Source organism: Pelophylax lessonae (assembly GCF_965119305.1).
Source record: "Pelophylax lessonae genome assembly, chromosome: 10".
NCBI classification, from domain to species: domain Eukaryota; kingdom Metazoa; phylum Chordata; class Amphibia; order Anura; family Ranidae; genus Pelophylax; species Pelophylax lessonae.
This window is the reverse complement of record NC_138777.1, coordinates 185538083-185561330: the sequence shown is the minus strand read 5'-3', so window position 1 is coordinate 185561330 and position 23248 is coordinate 185538083. Positions and strand designations below refer to the sequence as shown.

Genomic DNA, 23248 nt, shown 5'->3' with positions numbered 1-23248 from the left:
GATTACTGTAGTAATGTCACTGGTACCCCCAAAAGTGTCAAAAATGTCAGTCAAGGGTCCGATCTGTCCGCTGCAATGTCGCAGTCCTGCAAAAAAAATTGCAGATCGCCGCCATTACTCGTTAAACAAAAAACAATAAAAATGACAAAAATCTTTCCCTTAGTTAGTAAACGCAATAACTATTGCGCAAACCAATCAAAATACGCTTTTTGCGATTTTTCTTTACCAAACATATGTAGCAGAAAACAAATTGGCCTAAAATGTTAAAAAAGTTTGATTTTTACATTTTTTTGGGGGGGAATTTCATATAAAAGAAATGTGAAAAATATTGTTATTTTTGCAAAATTGTCGCTCTTTTTTTGTTTATAGCGCATGATCAAAAAATTGCACAGGTGATCAAATACCACCAAAAGAAAGCTCTGTTTGTGGGGAAAAAAGGACATCAAATTCGTTTGGTACAGCGTCCCACAACTGCGCAATTGTCTGTTAAAGTCACGCAGTGCCGAATCGCAAAATAGGCCCTGGTCAGGAAGGGGGTAAAATCTTCCGGGGCTTAAGTGGTTAAAAACTACTGAACTCTGTGTTAAAAACTACTGAACTCTGTTTAAAAAACTACTGAACTCTGTTTAAAAACCTACTGAACTCTGAACCGTCCATTAGTCCAAACAAAAGGTGGTAAAAATGTGTAACAAGCCTGCAATTAGCGATATTAGCATCGCCATGTACGTCTAACAGCTCTCAGGAGCTCATGCAGCCCACCAACCATACCATTTGCCTGTGTCTTTTTGCGGCCTCCATTACACAGAGAGGAGGGGCAACTCAGGGTCCCTGAAAGCACCGGCAGCTCCAGAAAGCTGTGTGGGCGTCTGATCTGTCCATAGCAACTAGAACATCAGCGGTTGACAGGATGTGGGTGGGTGGCTCATACAGCAAAGGGTCACAGTGGAGATAACATGTAAGTTTACAAGGTAGCAGATAGGTACCTCAGTTAAAAAAAAAAGGTTTTATTTTATTTGCAAGTAAAACTTCCTATTCCAGTCCCCTAGACATGAATGAGCAAATAACCCATGCAGTCTGGGAGCAGCCTCACTGCAAGGGAAGACTTTTGGTTTTTCTGGAGTACAACTTTAATGATCCATTTTTCTAGATGTGGGTCAGTTGGGTGCTGGGACCCTTCCTGCTGTCACATAGTCCTGGACAATGCTCACTTCTATCTAGCTGGTAATCACTACCAGACCAGTAGTTAGGCTACATTCACACCTGAGCGACCTGTGCAGGTGTTCCGTGAGAATTACCTACCCGTGAGAAAAACCTACCCCTCGTCACTTCCGGTTCACGGCACTGTATGGAATGCAGCCGTTACATTAAAACAACTGGGCTGCAATACGAATCATCTCCGCTCCTGTGGCTGTCACTTCCCTGCTCTCGGCAAGTAAATATAAAAGCGGCGGCGGGTGTATGTAAACATAAATCACGGAGACGCCAGCCGCTTTTATATTTACTTGCCGAGAGCAGGGAAGTGACAGCCACAGGAGCGGAGATGATTCGTATTGCAACCCCGCTGTTTTATTTAACCGCCGCGTGGGTAGGTTTTTTCCACGGTACACCGTCCTATTTCCATACTAGTGCGCATGCGCACTAGTCAGCTCCTCTGTCGTCCCTTTAGGTATCTGGCCCTGTGAGCATGCGCACTGCTGCGCTGCTCAGCTGTTCCTGGCCGGAAGTGACGAGGGGTAGGTAATTCTCACGGGGTAGGTAATTCTCACGCTACACAGGCGTTTTTAGAATCAATAGAGACCAATGGAAAACGCCTGTAATCTGCCCAAAAAGAAGCTCGTGTACTTTTTTGAGCGTTGGGCATTTTGCTCACAGTGTCAAAACGCTCAGATTTGAACAGGGGCCATTGAAATGAATAGGATTTGTCTTGTTGGGCATTTTGAGAGCTGATCCTAGAGCAGAAAAACTCCCCAAAAACGCCCCAAAACGCCTACATGTGAACGGAGCCTTAATTTGGGGAATCAACAAATAGTATTGCACATGGACCCCCTTGACTGCCACTAAAGACCACATAAATGCATCTGCTTCTTTAGATAAAAATTAAAAGGTTAGCCTTTTATTACTGGAAACTGCTTTGATGTGCTGATCTTCTCATTACTGATACACTGTAGTAGCAACTTAGACTGCACTCAGAGAATACGCTGGATGCCATTTGGATGCTGACTTCTCCTTTTAAAATGACGGTTGCCTAGTTGCTAAGCTGATGCTAGATGCTAGAAGCTGATGCTAAGCTAGATTTAATACTTTTGGAATCACAGGGGTTGAGAAACTAAAGGCAAATAGACTGTGCACTTTGCAACGGCATATGCTTAGTAAATGAGAGGAAGCTCTGCTGACTTCCATCATCCAATCATGTGCAAACAAAAATACTGTTTTTTTTAAATTTTCCCTTCATGCAACTTGGTATTCCTTACAAAGAGAAGATTCACCGCATTTATAAAGTTCTGGAGCAAATGCCCTTGCAGAGTGCAAAAGTGCAGAATCTATTTGCCTTTAGTAAATCAATTCCAATTGACTTGAAGCAAGCATGCAGATCAGGAGTTCCGACTTTAATCTCACTTGCTGCATAATAATATTGCTCCAGCCATCATATTAAAAGACAGTGATGCAACTAGCTTTTTTGGAAAGAGGTCAGCGATATCAGCCATGGTTTTCTTTCAGTACAGGTTTTCTTTCAATTTTAAAAGGCAGGAAGACGGAATATGTAAGATGTGCAATCATTTTTTATTTGCAAACCAGATTTCAAAGTGGCACTGCGATGAGCTCTATGAATTATGGGACAAATGTCTTTGTTAAATGCAAGATATTTTAAAAATAGCATACCCTGCCCCAGAAGATGCAAATAGCATTTAGAAAATACATTTTAACAAAATAAATGTACAGACAGTTTGAGAACATCGATATCACAGGTGTCAAACACAAGGCCCGCGGGCCGAATGCGGCCCCCCAGGCCATTTCATGTGGCCCTCCCACCTCTCCTGCAGCTGCGGCACCCCCCTTGTCTCTGCCCCCATCTTGTCTCTGTAGTTGGCAGCAGAGAGGACAGAACTCCTTTTGCCAGATTTTTTTCTGTGCAGCTGCAGAAAGACTTGTCTTTGCCCCCCCCCCCCCCCGTTCTAAGCAGTCCGCAGCAGAGAGGAGGACAGAACTCCTACTACAGATCCTGCACCCCTTTGTAAAGCCACAACAACCCAATGCCTCTGCCTCCCCTGGTCTCAGCATTCAGCAGACTCTGGGAGCTGACTCCAGTGCTCCTCTGATTCTCCTATAGACCCTGCACTTCTTCCCAGATCCACCCACATCTTCTTCCTGGCAGAAGCACAAGGTAAGGGGGTGCATTGTGATGTAAGGAAGGGTGGATGACCAGGGCCGCTGATAGGGGGGGACCACCAGCCCTCTTGTAGGGGGCCCGAGCACACAGGGGGGCCCACACAGAGAGGGGGATTAGTGATGGACAACAAATACAGAAATCTTCCTCCAGCACCTGAATCTGATCTCTGTCCCTCTCCCTGCTATCAGCTTTTATCTGTTGAGAAAGAGACCTTTGTCCCTCACTAATCCCCCTCCCTTGTGTGGGCCCCCCTCCCAGCACTTATCTCTGCTCAGGAGTTTATTTGTAACTTTGTTTCTCTCTCTCTGTCTCTCTGATCACTGAGCTCCAACTGCCCAGCCTGTATATTTTTCTCATCTCATCTTCTTTTTTATTTAACATACTTTTTTCTTTTAGATTTAGCAGGAATTATGCGAGTTATGTTATATTTGTGTCTGATAATAGTGATTTTGTTGTAATTTTAGCTAAATATATCTTGAATATTTTCTTGGGGGGGCCCTGCCAGGTAGTCTGTACAGGGCCCCGCGATTTCTAACAGCAGCCCTGTGGATGACTCTTGACTTCCGATGGTGGAGGGGCTCTTAACATCTCATGTAAGGGTGTAAGGAGGCGTGGGGTGCTCTGGACATCTAATATTACAGATATAACTGGCACTTTGAGGGCAATCATATTGCTGATGCGGCCCACAATGAAATTTAGTTTGACAACACTGATCTATATGATTGCTCTAAAAGCAGTAATAATAATAGTACTGTTTAACCACTTGCCGACCAGTCGCCGTAGTTTTACACGGCAGGTCGGCATTGTCCCGCAAAACAACGTACCTGTACGTCGCTTTGCTGGACCGCTAGCGGGGGCGCACATGCTTATTCGCCACAGGGGAAGCTAATCAGCGAGTCCGGCGACTGCAGTTACTGCCGGGCACCCGTGATCACTCCCTGTGGAGACAGAACGGTGGTCTGCCGTTGTAAACACGGCAGACCGCTGTTCTGTCAGTAATGAACACAGCGATCCTGTGTTCCTCCTATTTAGGAACATAAGTCTCTGGGGGGGATGGGATTGCTGCATGAACACAGTTAGAAAGCACCCCCCCAGGGACACATTTGACCCTTTGATCACCCCTGGTGTTAGCCCCTCCCCTGCCATTAGTGTGTCATTAGTGTAGTAATAGTGCATATTTTTAGCACTGATTACTGTAGTAATGTCACTGACCCTCCCCAAAAGTGTAAAAAATGTCAGTTGGGTGTCTGATCTGTCCGCCGCAATGTGGCAGTCCCGCTAACAATCACTGATTGCCGCCATTACTAGTGAAAAAATAAATAAATAAAAATGACATAAATCATTCCCCTAGTTTGTAGATGTGATAACTTTTGTGCAAACCAATCAATATACACTTATAGGGATTTTTTCCCCAAAAAATATGTAGTGGAATACTAATTGGCCTAAAATGATGAAAACATTTGATTTTTTGATTTTGTTTTTATTGCAAATGTTATATAGCAGAAAGTAAAAAATATTGTTTTTCACTCTATTTTTTTTGTTTATAGCGCAAAAAATAAAAATCTCACAGGTGATTAAATACCACCAAGAGGAAGCTTTATTTTTGGGGAAAAAAGGACATCAATTTTATTAGGGTACAGCGTCGCACAACCGTGCAATTGTCAGTTAAAGTAACGCAGTGCCGTATCGCAAAAAATGGCCTGGTCATAAGGGGGTAAATTCTTCTGGTCCAGAAGTGGTTAAAGCAGCAGTCTTCAAACTGCAGCCCAGGGGCCAGGTGCGGCCCTTTGCTTGCTTTTATCTGGCCCTTGGGGCATTATTCCCCTATTGTTTCTGCCACTGACACCAACAAGGGGGTACTATTCCTCCCAGTAACACTAATGATGGGGCACTATTCCTCCCACTAACACCAATAATGGGACACTAATCCTCCCACTGACACCAATGATGGGTCACTAATTGTCCCATTGACACCAATGATGTAGCACTAATCTTCACATTGACACCAATGTAAGGCACTAATCTTCCCCTTGGCACCAATGATGGGGCACTATTCCTCCCACTGACACAAATAATGGGACACTTTTCCTCCCACTGACACCAATGATGGGGCACTATTCCTCCCACTGACACAAATAATGGGACACTTTTCCTCCCACTGACACCAATGATGGAGCACTCATCCTACCACTGACACCAATGATGGGGCACTATTCCTCCAGTTGACACCAATGATGGGGCACTATTTCTCCTGCTGACACCAATGATGTGGCACTATTCCTCCCGTTGACACCAATGATGGGGCACTATCCCTCCCGCTGACACAAATGATGTGGTACTATTCCTCCTGCTGACACCAATGCTGTGGTACTTTTCCTCCCATTGACACCAATGATGGGGCACTATTCCTCCTACTGACACCAATGATGGTTTGAATGTGATGATTGGTTTAAAGTTTGAAGGTCAGTAAACTGAGCCTTTGTTTAGAAAGTTTGGAGACCCCTGGCTTAAAGCAACTCTTTAGATTGTAAGCTTTAATGAGCAGGGTGCTCTGATTCCACTTGTATTAAATTATATTGTAACTGTAACGTCTTCCACCATTTTGTAAAGTGCTGTGCAAACTGTTAGCGCCATATGAATCCTGAATAATAATAACAGTAATCTATACCATTAAATGTGTTGCCTTTGAGAAAGAGGTTAGAGAGACCTATGGTCCCTTAATATTATTTCTAGATGGTTCAATAAAAAATTATTTCCAATATAGCCAGCAGCACCGATCATTGTAATTTGACGGCAGGGAAGGCTCCCGGCCATCAGCATACAATAGCACAGTGGGAGTGATTCCCCCATCCACATGGAACGTGTGGAAGGGGGAATTGGATAATGTTTTTTTTTGCTCAACCTGCTGGTTGAATGGAAAAAAAAATGATTAATAATATATATCCTTAGTCTGAAAACAAGTGCCCACTTGGTTCTTAGGCTCAGGCTATACACGGAGCCCCCATCCTCCCAGCCTGTGAATGGACAAAGAAAGAGCAGAAAGACATTGATTAGGGCCCTCCCTGTGTCCTCCTTCCACTGACAGTGATCAACTAACAGCACTCTCGGTCTATGCGATGCTATGCAGAATACATATTCAGGTACTTAGACTATCTCTATGGATTATTCAGTAATATTATTATTATACAAGATTTTTATAGCACCAACAGTTTGCAGTAGGCTTTTATATCTTCATAGAGTTCTACATTCATATTTCTCTCTCAGCAAAATAAATCTATAAATAATAATAAATAAATTTGTTATGTAAGATCCTATAAAAAAACAGAAAATCTGCTGTGAAGGTGGGGTCACGCAGAACAGATGGTGAGCACAGTGCAGTAATAGAACCACAAGCCAGCACGGCTCAGATTGCTTCTGGGAGAAATTTTTACTAAACACAAGATCACTAATGTATAAATGGAGCCTACTGTCTAAGTGCTGAGGAAAATCAAACTGCATGTCAGTATAGGTTAAATGAATGGCTCCAGGGAAACGACTCTTTTGAGCTGTTTCTGTATTTATTTTGTAGCTTTGCACATAAGCAAAAGCAGTTTGAGGTCTGTAACCTGTAATCTAAAGCTAAGTTTAGTTAATTTTTTTTTGAATCAGCACAAGGGACAGTACTGACATAGAATGTGAAGTGTCCCTTGAGCTGGTGGCTGCCTTTTAATTGAAATCTTTTGTCCTTTGCCCCCCACAGCAATAATCTTCCAGTGCTGCAGAAATTAAAACAATGGCGCCTGGACCTGTCATTGAAATTGTAAAATAGCTTCCAGGAATAAAAACTACTCTATTAAAGGAGGATGGGCAGATGAATAAGGGGGGGGTCAGGCACACTCAGCACTCTTGTCAAGTCTAAGGCCTCTTGCACACTTTTTACTGAGCTAAAATACAGCCCATTATTTGTAATGTCCTATGCACGAAGGCGCGTAAACAAAAAAAAAAAAGGAAAATCTGCATTTTTGGTCAGTAATTTAGGCCTTTTCGTGCAAATACACGCAAATACTAATTTGCATATTATACAGGATGGGAAAGCGAGAAAAAGTTGTGGGTGCAAATACATACCAAAAAAATGCCTGAAATGATGTGTGAAGAAGTAGATGCGTAAACAGGAGTATTGTGTGCAAGAGGTCTAAAATGTCTATGACAGGCCAGGCGGCTGTATAAACCCTTGCAGCACCGGTGGGGGGCACAGTACAGAAGACTTCAACTAAATCAGCAGCCACCAGCACACTTCTTCTTAAATGTAAGTATCATCACTCATACTGATTTAATCACTTCAAGAATGCCTAACATGTATATACATTGCGGCTTTGAAGTGGTTTACCGGGGCTATTGGTGAAGCTATCAGCCATAACCCCGGTAATATGTTCTTCAGCCAACTGCTGTCTTTCTAATAAAAGAGTTCTGAGCGGCTCATGGGGCTTTAACCCGTTATTACACTTGCTAAAGATGGTATTTTGATCTTTAGCAAGTGTAGAGCGGCGATCGGTGATGCAGTGTGTCACTCTGACACACCGCATCTCCGATCTCGGTAATAGGCCTACTGACGTAGGCTATTTACCATGTGACCAGCTGTGTCCAATCACAGCTGGTCACATAGTTAATAGTAAGAGTCGTTGATCGGCTTTCCTTAGTTCGTGCCTGACAGAGCTTTGATTACCAGTGCAGACCCTTGGGGGGGGTGCCACTAGAACCACCAGGGATGCCCACCCATGACCCCAGGGATGCCCACCCATGACCCCAGGGATGCCCACCATGGCCACTAGGGATGGCACTCAGGGCTCAGGGAGCCCGCCAGTACCCTCCCCATCAGTGCTGCCCACCAGTGCCCATCATTGCCATCTATCAGTGCCTCCCACCAGTGCCCATTATTGCCCACCAGTGCCGCCCATCAGTGCCCATCAATGCTGCCTATCAGTGCCCATCAGTGCTGCCTATCAGTGCCCACCAATGCTGCATATCAGTGCCCACCAATGCTGCATATCAGTGCTATCTATCATTGCCACATATCAGTGCCCATCAGTGCTGCATATCAGTGCCACCTATCAGCGCCGCATATTAGTGCCACCCCCATCACTGCCTGCTCATCAGTGCCTGTCAGTGCGGCCTAATCAGTGCAGGAAAAAATGTATCTATTTACAAAATTGCCTTGCGGAGATCAAATACCACCAAAATAAAGCTCTATTTGTGGGAAAAAATGACATAAATTTGGTTTAGGTACAGTGTTGCATGACTGCGCAATTGTCATTCAAAATGCAACAGCGCTAAAAGCTATAAATTGGCGTGGGCGGGAAGAAGGAAAAGTGCCCGGTATTGAAGTGGTTAATTGACAATGTAAAAAAATAAATAAATAATAGCAATAAACTATTTTAAATTGGCATACAAATATATATTTGAAATTAAATCTTTAGTATTTTGTGGAAATAACATGGTGTGGGCGGATTTCTGCCAGTCACAGGCTGTCACACCTCTCAAGCTTGTGTCAATAAGAGGGAGGTGAATCCTTCATTAATCTACAAGCAATATCAAACCCCCATTGTGTTTATCTGGTTAGTGGGCATTGGGGAGGAAGGAGGGAGGGGGTGGGCATTTACCACGGTATATGCCCACATCCATGTGTGACTCTGGGCAGCTCAGATAGGGAGGAAATGCTCTGCATTTCCTGCAGAACATGCTGAAAAGTAAGCATGTGCAGAGTTGTCACCACAGCTGCAAAATCTCTAGCTGTTTTTTTGCAGAATCCAGAAAACAAATCTCATAGTGACTAAGTATGAACAGCATATACTACATCATTTATTGATAGTTTTTTATGATATGGATTTAGTGACATTCTAATTTATATATCTCTATAAATGGAAACCAGGCTTTGACTATCAACCCCTTAAAGCGGAGTTCCGGGCACAAAATCGACCTAATCGATTTTGTGCCCATCCGCTGGATCTTCTTCACCTGAAAAGGAATTGGATAGTTAGGTATATATTTTTTTTTTTACTCACCTTGTAATTCTAGATAGAAAATACTCACCTATTCTGCACTTCCTCCCTCTGTGCCGCGGCTCCGCCGTCACTTCCTGTCTTGCGATGATTCCTGGGAGCTGAACGTCATCACTCCCAGGAATCAATGCACCTGCACCGGCCCCGCTCGTCACTTCCGGGGCGGCGCCGCATTCCTCCACAGCTTCTGGGCATGCCCAGAAGCTGTTTAGCAGGGAATGCGGCGCCGCACCGGAAGTGACGAGAAGGGCCGATTCAGGCGCATTCTGGGAGAAGAAGACACGGAAGAGGATGCAGAAGAGGATCGCGCCGGCTTCAGCTGCCCACAACAGAGATGGCAACGCTGGAGAAGAAATTTTATAAGTGAGTATTTCTTCTTGCAGGTAAGTGCGAACCGGGACAGATCAGAGGCTAGCCATTGTGGAATGTACTAGCCCTGACTGTCCCGGGGGTATGTTTAGTGAAAAAACGTTTTCGTGCCCGGAACTCCGCTTTAACTATATTCACAAAAATGAATATTGTGAATATACGTAGTTAAGGGGTTGATAGCCAAAGCCTGGTTTTCATTTATTGAGATGCAGTAAATAATCGGATTCTCTTTCCCGGGCGCCTCCCCCTCATTCCTTATTTATGATTACCGATCATTTGGTAAGATGAGCCCACACGAGTGCCCACATAGGAAGTGACTTCCTATGTGATACCTTACTGGTGAGGAGGAGCCAAAAGCGCTGACGGGGTACTCGAGAAGAGGACGTTCGGGGCTGCTCTGTGTAATTCCATTGCACAGAGCAGGTAAGTATAAAAATGGATTTTTGTAAAATCTTACCGTAAAATCCTTTTCTCTTAGCTCATCGACAGACGTAGTCCTCGGTGATACACCACCTTCGGGTTATGTTACCTCCGCAGGAGCAGGACTAGACAGGAAATTAAAAAGCTCTGGCCACACCCTAGGGGCAGTCCCAGAGGGTATATCCTCTCTCTCTCTGCCTCAGCAAATCAGTTATGTGAAAAAGCAGTGCTTAGAGAATTTAACCCAACCCAACTCCAAAACAGAGGGGCGGGGACTACGTCTGTCGATGAGCTAAGAGAAAAGGATTTTACGGTAAGATTTTACAAAAATCCATTTTTCTCTAGCGCTCATCGACAGACGTAGTCCTCGGTGATACACCACCTTCGGGACGTCCCAGAGCAGTATCACAACTGAGGGGTGGGAAAATGGAAATCAAATCCCAATCTAGAAGGCCCAACCGGTGCCAACTAGAAGTTTACAATGCTCATCCTTAATGATGAGACTCAACAAAAAAATTTTCAAACAGAAAAAAACCCTCGAGGTAGACCACCGGTCTCCTCAAATTGCGGCCTGCAAAACCTTGCGGCCAAATGAGGCATCCGCCGATGCCGTCACATCAATTTTATAGAATTTTGTAAAGGTATGTACCGACGACCAGGTGGCCGCCTTACATACCTGGACCACTGACGCCTGATGGCGAAAGGCCCAGGAAGTACTGAGCGCTCGAGTGGAGTGCGCCCTAACAGGGAACGGAGGACTCTGACCCTTAATAGAATAAGCCTGTACCACCGTCTGTCTAATCCATTTGGCAATGGTTGCGGCAGATGCAGGCAAACCCTTTCTGGGGCCATCCGTGATCACAAAAAGTGAATCCGTCTTACGGGATGATTCCGTAGCTTTCAGGTATACCCTGATTGCCCGAACCACATCTAAGGAATGCAACGCATGTTCCCGATGATGCTTGGGCTGAGGACACAAGGAAGGTAGTACAATATCTTCATTCAGATGAAAATCTGAAACCACCTTAGGAAGAAAAGATGGCTTAGGATGAAGTACTACCTTATCCCTATGAATCACTAGGTATGGTGACTGGCATGATAATGCAGCCAGTTCTGACACCCTGCGAGCAGAAGTAATAGCCACCAAGAAGGCCACCTTCTGGGATAAAGTAAGCAAGGGAATCTCCCTGATGTTTTCAAAAGGAGGTTTCTGTAGAACCGACAAAACCAAATTAAGATCCCAGGGCGGTAAGGGCGCGCGGACTGGAGGAGCCAGGTGCCGCACCCCCTGGATGAAATTCCGCACCAAGGATTTGGTAGCTAACGGCTTCTGAAAGAAAATTGCTAATGCTGAAACTTGACCCTTGATGGTGCTCAAGGCTAGCTTCTGCTCAACCCCTTGTTGCAAAAAGGCCAATATTCGAGACACCGAATAGGTACGTGGAGGAAATCCTAAAGATTCGCACCACGCAATATAAGTCTTCCATGTGTGATAATAGACTTTGCTGGAAGTCGCTTTCCTTGCTTTAATAAGGGTAGGAATGACAGAAGTAGACAAACCTCTGTCCTTCAGTACTTGGGTCTCAATGGCCAGGCCATTAAAACCAGCGACTGTAAAGCACGAAGGTAACTTGGTCCTAGAGACCACAGACACTCCCTGAGACGAAGTTCCCACGGAACGTCTGCGACTAGCATGTCCAAGTCGGCCAGGCCGGCTTGAGGAGGCCAGCCTAGAATTTCTAGGACCACTGGCGCTGATTGGATCTGAACCAGGCGTCCCTAGAGCTATCTGGCCCCGACCATCCGAGAAAGTCTGGTCGTTTTCTGTTCCCACACATTTATCAGATACCTGATAGTTATCAGGAAGGGTGATCTTTTCTGGTTGAACCTCAGGGACCGAAGTCACCCGACTAGAGGCTACTTGGCCTATCTGGTCAACCAGATCCGATTCCTGTGAGGTATCGGGACTAATCTTAGGAAAGGGTAAAGGAAAAGATCTATTCAGGGAACGGTAACTACCGCTTCCTGTGGTACTTAAATGTTGGAAGGGAAGAATCGCACCGGTAGTAGTGGTTGATGCTCGATCTGATGTCCTGAATACCGGTGAAAACGTCCCCCCACCCTGAAACCGGGTGGGGGCGCACCTTCAGGCTGTGTACTCCTTTGCTTCGGGTTTGGCTGGGTTGGTCCTCTGCTTGTCCGACCAGCCCTTCTTGAATCCTCCTGGAGGAGTCTTGCCTTTCCCGCTAGTACCAGCCGGGCGCCCTTTATGGGCGGTAAAGAAAGGTCCTCGCTTGTTGCGAGGTCCCTTAGCTTTTGCAGCCTGTGGCAAGAAAGTGCTCTTGCCCCCAGTGGCATCCTTAATGATTTCATCTAGGTTGGCCCCAAATAGACGATTCCCCTGAAAAGGGAGATTGGTCAAGGTCTTCTTGGAACCTAGGTCAGCTGACCAGCATTTTAACCACAGCACACGTCTGAGGATTACTGCTAACTTAGATCATGCCCTAATAAGGGAGTTGTGTCCAAGGCTGCGTCACAGATAAACCGTAGCCCTTGTATGATCTGTTCCATCAAATCAGATGTCTCCTGGGGAATATCTTTTCCCCTAAGATCTTGGCGTACCATTTCCGCCCATTCCGTAAGTGTCTGGGAAACTAGACCAATAACAATTACTGGTCTAAATGCTGACCCTATCAGAGAAAAGATAGTGCGGGACTCTGCTTCTATCTTTCGATCCACCGGATCCTTAAAGGACGAAGTGTCCTCCACTGGAATAACCGTGGCTTTATTCAGCCTGGAAATAGGCGGATCCACGACTGGTGGTACCGTCCATTTCTTAATGATGGATTCCTCAAACGGATAGCGTCTAGCAATACGCTTGGAAATAGTAAAGGTACGTTTAGAATGCTCCCATTCTTCTTTAATCTGATTACCAAAACATTTAGGTACCGGAAAAGCCTTCGCCATCTTGATGGGCTTATTAGTACCGAAAGGCCTCTCTGTTTCAGTTGCCTCTGCCGGTAAAGCCTCAAGTTTTAAGGTTTCTTGCACTGCCCCAACTAGTGCGTCCACCAATGCTTCTTCCTGAATTATAGCAGGAGAAGAAGCGTCCTCCTCACTGTCTGAGGGGGCTTTACCTGGGATAACAGCCCTTGCAGAGGAACCTGCAACTGCCGTGACCATCTCTGAATCTGAGTCAGAGGTGTCAGATGGTATAGGGGTAGGCGGGGGTCGCTTCCTTGACCCCCGTCCCTGACAGGCCGCCTCCACCCGAGCCACCATAGACTCCAAAATTGCTGTAAATGATTCTATACTCTGTGCACCGGCGGGTCCCGAGGCCCCCTCGAGGGAAACAGGTGGGGGAATATGTGTGGCAGGGTCCATGATAACTCCAGTTACTTCCTGGATAATATAAATCAAAAGAAAAAAACTTTTTTTTTTTTTTTTTTTTTCTGACCCCCAGCGCCACAAAAAGCCCCTTAGTGTTACCTGCTAGGGATCCCTATCGATCGAGAGAGAGAGAGATAGACCCCCAGGCTCACCACTTGATGCTCAGAGTTAAACTGCAACAGCTTACAGCGCTGTCCTGACAAACAGGAAGTCTTTTGGCTGGCTGCCCAGGAAGAAGGGAGGCGGCTCCGCCCCTCTGCACGCCTTCCGGCGCCTCCCCCAAGCTCCACGAGGTGTAGGATCACCTCAAACATGGCCGCCCCCATGCTGGAGACACGAGGCTACGCCAAAATGGCGGCTCGTGCGATCCAGCAAAAAAAAATGGCGGCGGCCTGTGCTGACTAGCGGTGTGCTGCAGGGCACACAACACTCTCTCTGCATGGGGATATGGCGTGGTTGGCGGTACCGGCCCTGGCGGACCGCATGGCCGTTCGGGAGGCCTGCTAATAGCTGGAGATCTGATTTGGAAGGCAGTCTACATGTCCGTGGCTTCTGACTGGTAGGTAGCTTATACTTAACCCATAAGATTCCCAGAATGCCACAGATTACATCTTTAAAACATGTATACAATAGATTGTTAGCTCCCAAACCAAGCCTCCTGGCTTTTTGCACACATAAAATCACACTCAAAGTAGGAGGATTTGTGACATGTTATAGGATAGAAAGGACTCTTTCTTACCATACAGAGAGGGGCCCGCGTTCACCACAAACCCCGTCAGGGAAAAAGGGGGAACATACTACTCACCATACCGGAACCAGGCGGGCACCAACTCCTGACAGTACCCCTCTCCACCGGGGCGGGAGGGCTGTCGACCGATACGGACGCCGTGACTCATGGTCTTTGGCGTTTCAGCGAGACGTTTAACTCGCGGGGTCAGTCCTTTTAATGGGACTTTGTCGCGGCCGACTCAGCGTGGAGCTATGGCCTGCACGCGCTCGTAGGCTGAACTGGGGTGACCACCGGATCTCAACATCCAGCCCGTCGCCCAGTTCAGCTTTCTTGCTTGAAGATCTCACAGGAACACTGGAGAAAAAAAAAAAAAAGCTGTCTAAAAATCCTTTTAGAAAAAAATTCTTGCCAGGACCTAAGATCCCAGCAAGGTATCTAGGTCCTTACTCCTAACTAGACAGAAAATAACTGATTTGCTGAGGCAGAGAGAGAGAGGATATACCCTCTGGGACTGCCCCTAGGGTGTGGCCAGAGCTTTTTAATTTCCTGTCTAGTCCTGCTCCTGCGGAGGTAACATAACCCGAAGGTGGTGTATCACCGAGGACTACGTCTGTCGATGAGCGCTAGAGAAACCTATTTTCTCTTAACCACTTGCTGACCGTATACTGTATATATATGGTAGCAAGGTGGCTCTTCTGCCAAGGATCATGTATCTGTACATGATCCTGCACTTTCAGGTCTGGGGCGTGCACACGCACCACCCACGACCTGCTCCCACTGTGATGTGGGACAGAAGCAGAACGGCAGTCTGCCAATGTAAACAAGGAAGGCTGCAGTTCTGTCAGTAGGAAAGGTCGTGATTCTGTATTTCTGCAAAGCAGGAACACGGATCTCTGCCTTCCCATAGTACAAGCACCTCCCCCAAAGTAACCAAGCACATTTTAGGCACACATTTAAACCGTTGATCACCCCTGATGTTAACTCCTTCCTAGTCAGTGTCATTAGTACAGTGACAGTGCATATTTTTTAGCACTGATCACTGTAATATTGTCACAGTCCCCAAAAAAGTGTCAAAGGTGTCACTTAGTGTTAGATTTTTCCATGACAATATTACTGTCCCGCAATATTGATCGCCTCCACTAATAGTAAAAAATAATAAATAAAGATTCCATAAAAATATCCCATAATTTGTAGATGCTATAACTTTTGCAAAAAAAAACAATCAATATACGCTTATTCAGATTTTTTTTTTTTTACCAAAAATATGTAGCAGAATACATATTGGTCTAAATTGATGAAGAAATTAGATTTTTTACGTTTTTTATTGGATATGTTGGAATAAGCAGAAAGAAAAAAAATATTGGCTTTTTTTTTCAAACTTTTGTTTATAGCACAAAAAATAAAAACTGCAGAGGTGATCAAATACCACCGTAGGAATTCTCTTTTTGTGAGAAAAAAAGGACATCATTTTTATTTGGATACAGTGTTGCACGACCACTTAACTGTCAGTTAAAGTAATGCAGTGCTGTACTGCTAAAAATAGCCTGGTCATGAAGGGGGGGTTAACCTTCTGACGCTGAAGTGGTTAAAAAAAATTTGCATTTAAGTCCCTAGTAGTGCAGGGTCTACTTTGAAGTCATTGTGACTTGAAGTCGCACAGATATGAACAGTACTCATTGGAAATCATGGAGTACGACTTGGCATGCGACTTTGCAGTCCCAAGTCGCAGGACAAGCTGCACAAGCGTGAAAGGGGCCTTACAATCACTTAAAAAGGAGACTGGATAAACATACAGGTAAGTTAGGTAAACCCTAAACTACTGAAAGGGTATACTAACCAGAGGAGTTGGAGCCTTTTCCACATCTAAAATAAGTTTCCCAATGTTGCCTCTGTCATGAATTCTTTGCATCGCCTCCTTAACCTGTAATCAATACAAAGTAAAACAAATATGAAGAACGTAGTGGAACAATTCCAAGGACTGCATAAAGTAAGACATGTAAAAACTGATTGGCAGATGTGAAATCTAAATATCCCATTTCTTTAAAAAAATGTCCACCATAGTGAAAAATACCGTATTCGCCTGACTTCTAGCTCTTATACCCTTCTAAAAAGTATGCAACAACGACCCCTTGTTCAAAGGTATATTATCTCTGGTTTACAAGTCCTTATTAGACAGTGAGTGACACATCTGACTTCTCAGCTTATATTCCTCAGTGGTAAAGGGTCCTGGGGACTCACTGTTGACACAACAAGGGTCCCAGATATTGGATACTATTGCTCACGGTTCTGTGAACTCTTTATTTTTTTGAGGCCAACAGTAAGCTTCTACTCCAGTGGTATAGTATACCTTATAGACTAGCTAAATTTGTACAAGGTGCCTCAAACTGTTGCTTTTGTAGATGTGACTTGGCTGGCACTTTGGTTCACCTGTGGTGGAAATTATAAAAAATGTAAAGGTTTTGGAGAAGACTGATTTATACAGTTTTAGGAAACAGTATCCCCAAAAGCCCTTATGAGGCCTTTTTGAACCTCAAACCCCTCTTTTTCACATTCCAGCATCTTAAATTGATATTACGGTATATTTTCACTGCAGGCAAGCAAACCTTTGCTAGTTCATGGAAGTCTGGGGTTCAAACTATTATTGCACAAGTGATACAAAAAATTTCATAGTACTTATGTAATGAGAACCTGGCAGCTATTTTACACAACAAACTCAAAAAATGTAAAAAAGGATGGAACTTTAAGGGGCAACCTTAGTGACCCTAATAAATGTTTGGTCACTTTAGTTTATTTATTTAGGCTTATGCTTACCATTGGGGCTTTCCCCTGGAGGTCTGTCGGGGCCCAAATCTGACCCTTTACCCTGCCCCCTCCCCTTTTTTTCTATTCTTTTCTTGCTTTTTTTTTTACGCTCTCTCTCTCCCTATCATCCTCTTTGCAAAACTTTTGTTTCAACGGTTGGTGCCTATTTAAAACGGGGGTTTTGTTACCAGTATTTTAAGAATACATAAATTCTTCCCTTAAAACTGAGTAAGGCTCCATTGTGTTATGCGGGAATAAAATCCATCTCCTTTTGGGAATCCTTCATAATGGGGAAAAGAAGAATGGGATGCCGCTCACCGACCCAGTGTAATGTTCTGGTACCTCTGGTACCCTTGTTTCCATATTTCTCCTTTCCTAATTGCGTCCCATCTTGTGTAACAAGGGACGCATATACCTTTAAGACCGGATGACATCATTGCCGAGCGCCGCTATGAGCGGCTATTTCAATCGCCGGTTTGCTCTCACTCATCGCTCGTTCAAACCCACATGTTCATCGCACCTACGCCTGTGAAGTCGGAGCTGCTGACATTTCTCCCTTGCTGAACTGAAGCCGGAAACCTTGCTGGTGATCCGTATCTCGCTACGGGATCACCCCTCTCCAATGGACACTGTTATTCCTAAACCTATCTAAGTGATAAGTACCCCGCAGGGGATTCTTGCTAACCAATCTCCTACTGTCATCTACTGCAATTACCAAGACTATCTGTATCTATCTATTCACTATCATCTGCATAGACTGTTAGCTCTTGGGACTACCTTCAACTATCCTTGCACTAGGTTACTCTGTCTAAGTGTACTCCATCTGTGTCCTCTTACCATCTGCACTATACTTGACATCAGAACCTATCTGCTTTACCATCACCTGCAACTCTCCTAATACTACTTCTAGTGCTCACCATACAATAGCCTGTCTCTCATCTATATATCCTCATATACTCTATCCCTCCATTAAACATCTATTAATATATATATAGTATATAACAGGCTGTACGCGGTGATGAAGTCCTGAGAGTTGGATATGTGTGTTCAACAGATTCTCTACAAGGCTACTGAGTGTAATAATTCTGCAGCTGTAAATCCATCCACTAACAAAAACGCATGAACGTTACACCCAGTGCTTTAGCGGTGGATGGATGTGACCTCAGCCAACGCCGCTTTAGCCATGCCTCTGACGTGTTTCCCACCGGGGCTTAATCACAGAGGTGGCCCGCATCCTCCATAATGGGGGTTGGTACTCAATCGCTCCTCTTTGAGGAACTGACAAAGTAGACTTAAACGGCCAGCATCTACTTGGATTATACAGTTCATGTTCTTTTCTCTTTGTATTACGCCTTACTATTACCAACCTTCATGTAATATTAAAATGTGTATTTCTGTGAGACACAAAATGATTGTTAAATAATTGTAATGGCATTTTCACAAAAATGTTTAATAAAAATATTGTATTCCCCTGACTGTATGTGGTAAACCTGTAATCAAATTCATGATATGAATTCAGTTTTATTAAAAAGAGAAGTATGACAAAAGCTTTTTTGGCCATGCTTCTCTTCTATACTTATTTCTGTAAAAGATGATTGGTGCGCTAAACAAGAATAAATACCTATAATGCTCAACTAATTGTTGACAAATAAGTGACTCTTCATAAGTGAAGTATATATGAATAACAGCAATTCATAAATATTTCCAAAATAACAACAAAATTATCTTTGGAGTGGTTCAAAACAAATTAAGAGTCCATCAAGTAATAACAAAATGGTGTTCTGAAGTGATATGGTGACGGCGCTTGAAGTATTATTCCAAAAAAGTGACTTCCACGTGAATTAGGATCCCAACACCAGCTGCTAATCCTGCTTACCAGATATATGTATCTCTCAGGCAATATAACACCGCAAAAGGCATGCAGATCCACCCAGGTGTGACCACACAAATGAGCCTCTTACCAGATATAACAATGTATATGCTCATAGGATGTCTCCTCTAATTCAATCAGGAAGTAGTGTTGGTTGTCTGCTAGGCGATGCCCAGATCACCGGAATATGTACTCTTGTTAAATACTCCTCTTGTTGACAATAAGAACCCTCATGGCGTTCATAGGACTACACGGACACTCCGCTCACACTCTTCTATAGTATCTCATTCACTCATGAGTGAATGAGATACTATAGAAGAGTGTGAGCGGAGTGTCCGTGTAGTCCTATGAACGCCATGAGGGTTCTTATCGTCAACAAGAGGAGTATTTAACAAGAGTACATATTCCGGTGATCTGGGCATCGCCTAGCAGACAACCAACACTACTTCCTGATTGAATTAGAGGAGACATCCTATGAGCATATACATTGTTATATCTGGTAAGAGGCTCATTTGTGTGGTCACACCTGGGTGGATCTGCATGCCTTTTGCGGTGTTATATTGCCTGAGAGATACATATATCTGGTAAGCAGGATTAGCAGCTGGTGTTGGGATCTTAATTCACGTGGAAGTCACTTTTTTGGAATAATACTTCAAGCGCCGTCACCATATCACTTCAGAACACCATTTTGTTATTACTTGATGGACTCTTAATTTGTTTTGAACCACTCCAAAGATAATTTTGTTGTTATTTTGGAAATATTTATGAATTGTTGTTATTCATATATACTTCACTTATGAAGAGTCACTTATTTGTCAACAATTAGTTGAGCATTATAGGTATTTATTCTTGTTTAGCACACCAATCATCTTTTACATATTTCACTAGGCACAGTTTCTTGGTTGTAGCTTTACTAAATTCACATATTATCAGCGCACTTTTATTTAATTTCAGTTATACTTATTTCTGCACTTACGTGACCCAGATTCAGCTCACAGTGGGCTAACGATGTCAGCTGACGTCACAGAGGTGGTCCAGGCTCTACAAGGATCTCAACTGTAAGGTCAGGATCCACCCAGATGGCTGAATTGCAGCTGGTTCAGCCTTTCAAAGCATCGCCGATTGCCTAAGCCAGCCGCTCCCCCCCTCTCCACAGCCCGGTGCTACAGTGCTGGAGAGGCAGAATACAGAGTGGTGTTCGACAGTCACCGCTCCGTGCTCAGCGAAGACCGAGAACTGAGCGATCACTCAGTTCTCAGCCTTAGAGCCAACCAGAGACAGCTGCAGCATTGGATCAATGCTGCAGCCATATAGGTGAATATGTATACATTTACAGACAGACCAAGTTACAGGGGTTGGGACAAACCATATAATGCTGCCAGGGTGATTATCAGATTTTTATACATACAGTATCATTAAACCTTTTTTTCCAAAAGAAAACAAATGCTGCAACTTCTCCAAAAGTATTAGTTGGAAGTAGGCTTTCATTTATTTGTGGCTTACTTAAAGTCTGTTTAAAACTACAAGTCCATCTAAAGCTACCCTGTCAACAGGGTGACAATGCCGCTGCCTAATTTCACAGCAGAACGAACATCAGTGTCACCCTGTTACAGGAAGTGGAAAATAACAGATCTACTGGCAGAATCAACAGGTAATAAAGCTGTTATGGGGAGACTCAGAAAAACAAAAGCTGCTTTGTTAATGCCATTGACAGACTGTAGTATACAAGTCATTTTTGATATCTGACTGAAAAACGAAGAGCTCCTCTAATCACTGTCTACATATACACCAATTAGATACCATGATACAATCCTAATAAATCAGAGAAATCTTTTTGAGGATTTCTCTGCCCAGTCCTCTTGTATGAGTAAAGCTAGTAGATGTTTAAACGATATTTGTAAAACATTCATATATTTTCTAAATGCGAAAGTTCAGCGTTCGAATATGTTGGACACATATACGCGGGGAAAAGACAATGAACAAAAGCATCAGCATTTAGCTTGGGTTCACACATATGCGATATCAGACATCACATGTGAGTCACAATGCATTGCTGTGAAGATCACATGTGATGTCTGTGCAAATGCGAATCCAGCCATACATTTGTATGGCTGAACTCGCATTGGATTCGCATAAAAATTTCTGTTCGAATTCACAGTTCACACTGCAATCTGCGAACCGATCTGGAGGTGTCATTAACTTTGTATTGACACCCGTAGCAGTTCGCAGAGGGCAGTGTGAACTGCCTGCGGGGAAAATGCAATGCGGGAACCTGCACTAGAATCACCCAGGTTCCTGCATCGCATATGTGTGAACCCAGGTTTAGAAGAGCATGGCCATGTACAGCAATCCTTTTATATGGCAGGCTGTAGATCGCATATGCAGCTCCCTGGGCACCAGAAAATTATACTAGGCATATAATAGGCCTAAAATAGCTCTGTGTGCATGAACCCTTTTATGACTATAACTATAAAAGCAGACATTTGTAAAGAATCATATTTCAGCTGTAGACTAGAAATGCATATCATACTTCCTCCAAGGCCCATAATGAATCTACCAGGGGCTTGATCTTCTTCTGATTAAACAAAGTGAGGAGTTTATCTACTACTCCTTGAATAATTCCAGCTCGTCCTTGCTTGAAGAGTAAATTCAGGAGAGAGAAGCCTGCCATCACTTTATTCTCTTCGTATAACTTGATGGGATTGACCTTTTCCACCTGCCACCACTGAAACGGGAAAGACTGCATCAATCCTGGAAATCTTGCACAAGTTATCTGGTAAGAATATGTCACAATGCAACAGACCTGAGATGTAACTGCAAGACTCAAGCTTGCAACAATTCATGGCATAATAGACTATACATTATTTAATACATTATACATACATTATTAAAATGTATAAACTTACATTTTTCAACCACTTAACATTATTCAACCACTGAACCTCATGAAAAAAATAAATCAGCCATCTGAAAATCCTGTTGACCTGCATTGTTTACCATCTCTCTGAAGCTCAGAGATCTTCTGAAAAAGCCATATGAACTCAATATGTAGTGGAGCACAAACAGAACTACAGGTCAGTGGCTGATTGACCATACAGTATGTACAATTAATGTAAACTCATAGAGTCGTTTTATGCAGTGAAAACCGTTTGTGATGGAAGATTACTGGCTGAGTGGTAAATAATTCTCCCTGCTGAGGTCCTAGTTTCCAATTTCTCTATGTAATGCTATTGTCTTGTAGTTTGTGTTTGATTTCTCCGAATAGCTATTTTTCTATCCTCAATTTAACAATAAGAATAATCACAATTCCAGGCTCACTAACTACTGCCAAATAAGACGTAATGTGTGTTTGCATTAGAGTATGGTAGGAAAATTGGACTGGAAGCTTCACAGGGGCAGCAGTGCCATCTTAAGAGCATTAAAGGGCCCCGGGCAATGCAGTGCACTGGGGCCCTGCCTACACAATCACCTACGTGAATAAAAATGCAAATTATCGATAAGGCGATATTTATTGGTACAGCAGTGCCAGGCTAATAACAGCTTCCAAGTTCCGCAGCTGGTTCCGGTTAACACACACAGGGACGGGAGTCAGACTCGACTGTCCTGTGTGTGCCTGTTCCCGTGGAGGGGGACAGGCATTCCTGCACTTTTAGGCTACCCCTCCATGGTCCAAGTGGCCTGACAGCAGCGCAGGGCTGACAGGGGCTTGCCATCGGCTAAGTTTGGCAGTGGGATGCTCGTGGGAATCGGGACTAATGCTTGGCTGAGTCGCTGGGCAAGTGGGGCCCCCGGGCATCTGCCCAGCATGCCCATTCGATAAGATGGCCCTGAGGGGCAGGAGCTGATACTAATCAAAAAGAAAACAAAAATGCCCAGCTCCGTTACCAGCCAGCCTGCAACAAACTGAAAAGACCTTGTCTAAAGCCTGTTTTTTTTTGTCCATCCCAACAGGCTGAATAGAAAAAAAAAAAAAAAAATGAAGGGCTCAGGAGGAGCCGCTATACTAACCATCTGGTGTTAGTACTGTGCTCCCTTCACACGGGCCGAATGTCAGACAGTTTCTACTGAACCAGCCGATGCCGTCCAACATTCGTCATGCGTGTACTAAGCTTAACAGTTCATGTTAAAACCAATGGGCTTAGTGTGCACACATTTGAAAAATACATGTGTAAGCTGCAGCGGTCACGTCATGACACCCCAGTGTACTACAGTCCTAACTCTGTAATTTTAAGAGTCTACTGAGT

At 44.1% G+C, this 23248-nt stretch overlaps 1 protein-coding gene and 1 long non-coding RNA gene across 2 annotated transcripts in view; both read right to left on the bottom strand.

Moving 5' to 3' along the window:
• Positions 1–23248, bottom strand: part of LOC309565261 — a 643481-nt gene that overhangs the window by 127629 nt on the left and 492604 nt on the right. The gene's annotated exons all lie outside the window — the stretch shown is intronic.
• Positions 1–23248, bottom strand: part of VAT1L (vesicle amine transport 1 like) — a 130190-nt gene that overhangs the window by 2634 nt on the left and 104308 nt on the right. The window contains exons 7-8 of the mRNA XM_082270259.1: positions 21535–21729; positions 16170–16253 (exon numbers count right to left, since the gene is read on the bottom strand). Coding sequence (XP_082126385.1) covers positions 16170–16253; positions 21535–21729 — 279 coding nt within the window. The remainder of the gene's footprint in view (positions 1–16169; positions 16254–21534; positions 21730–23248) is intronic.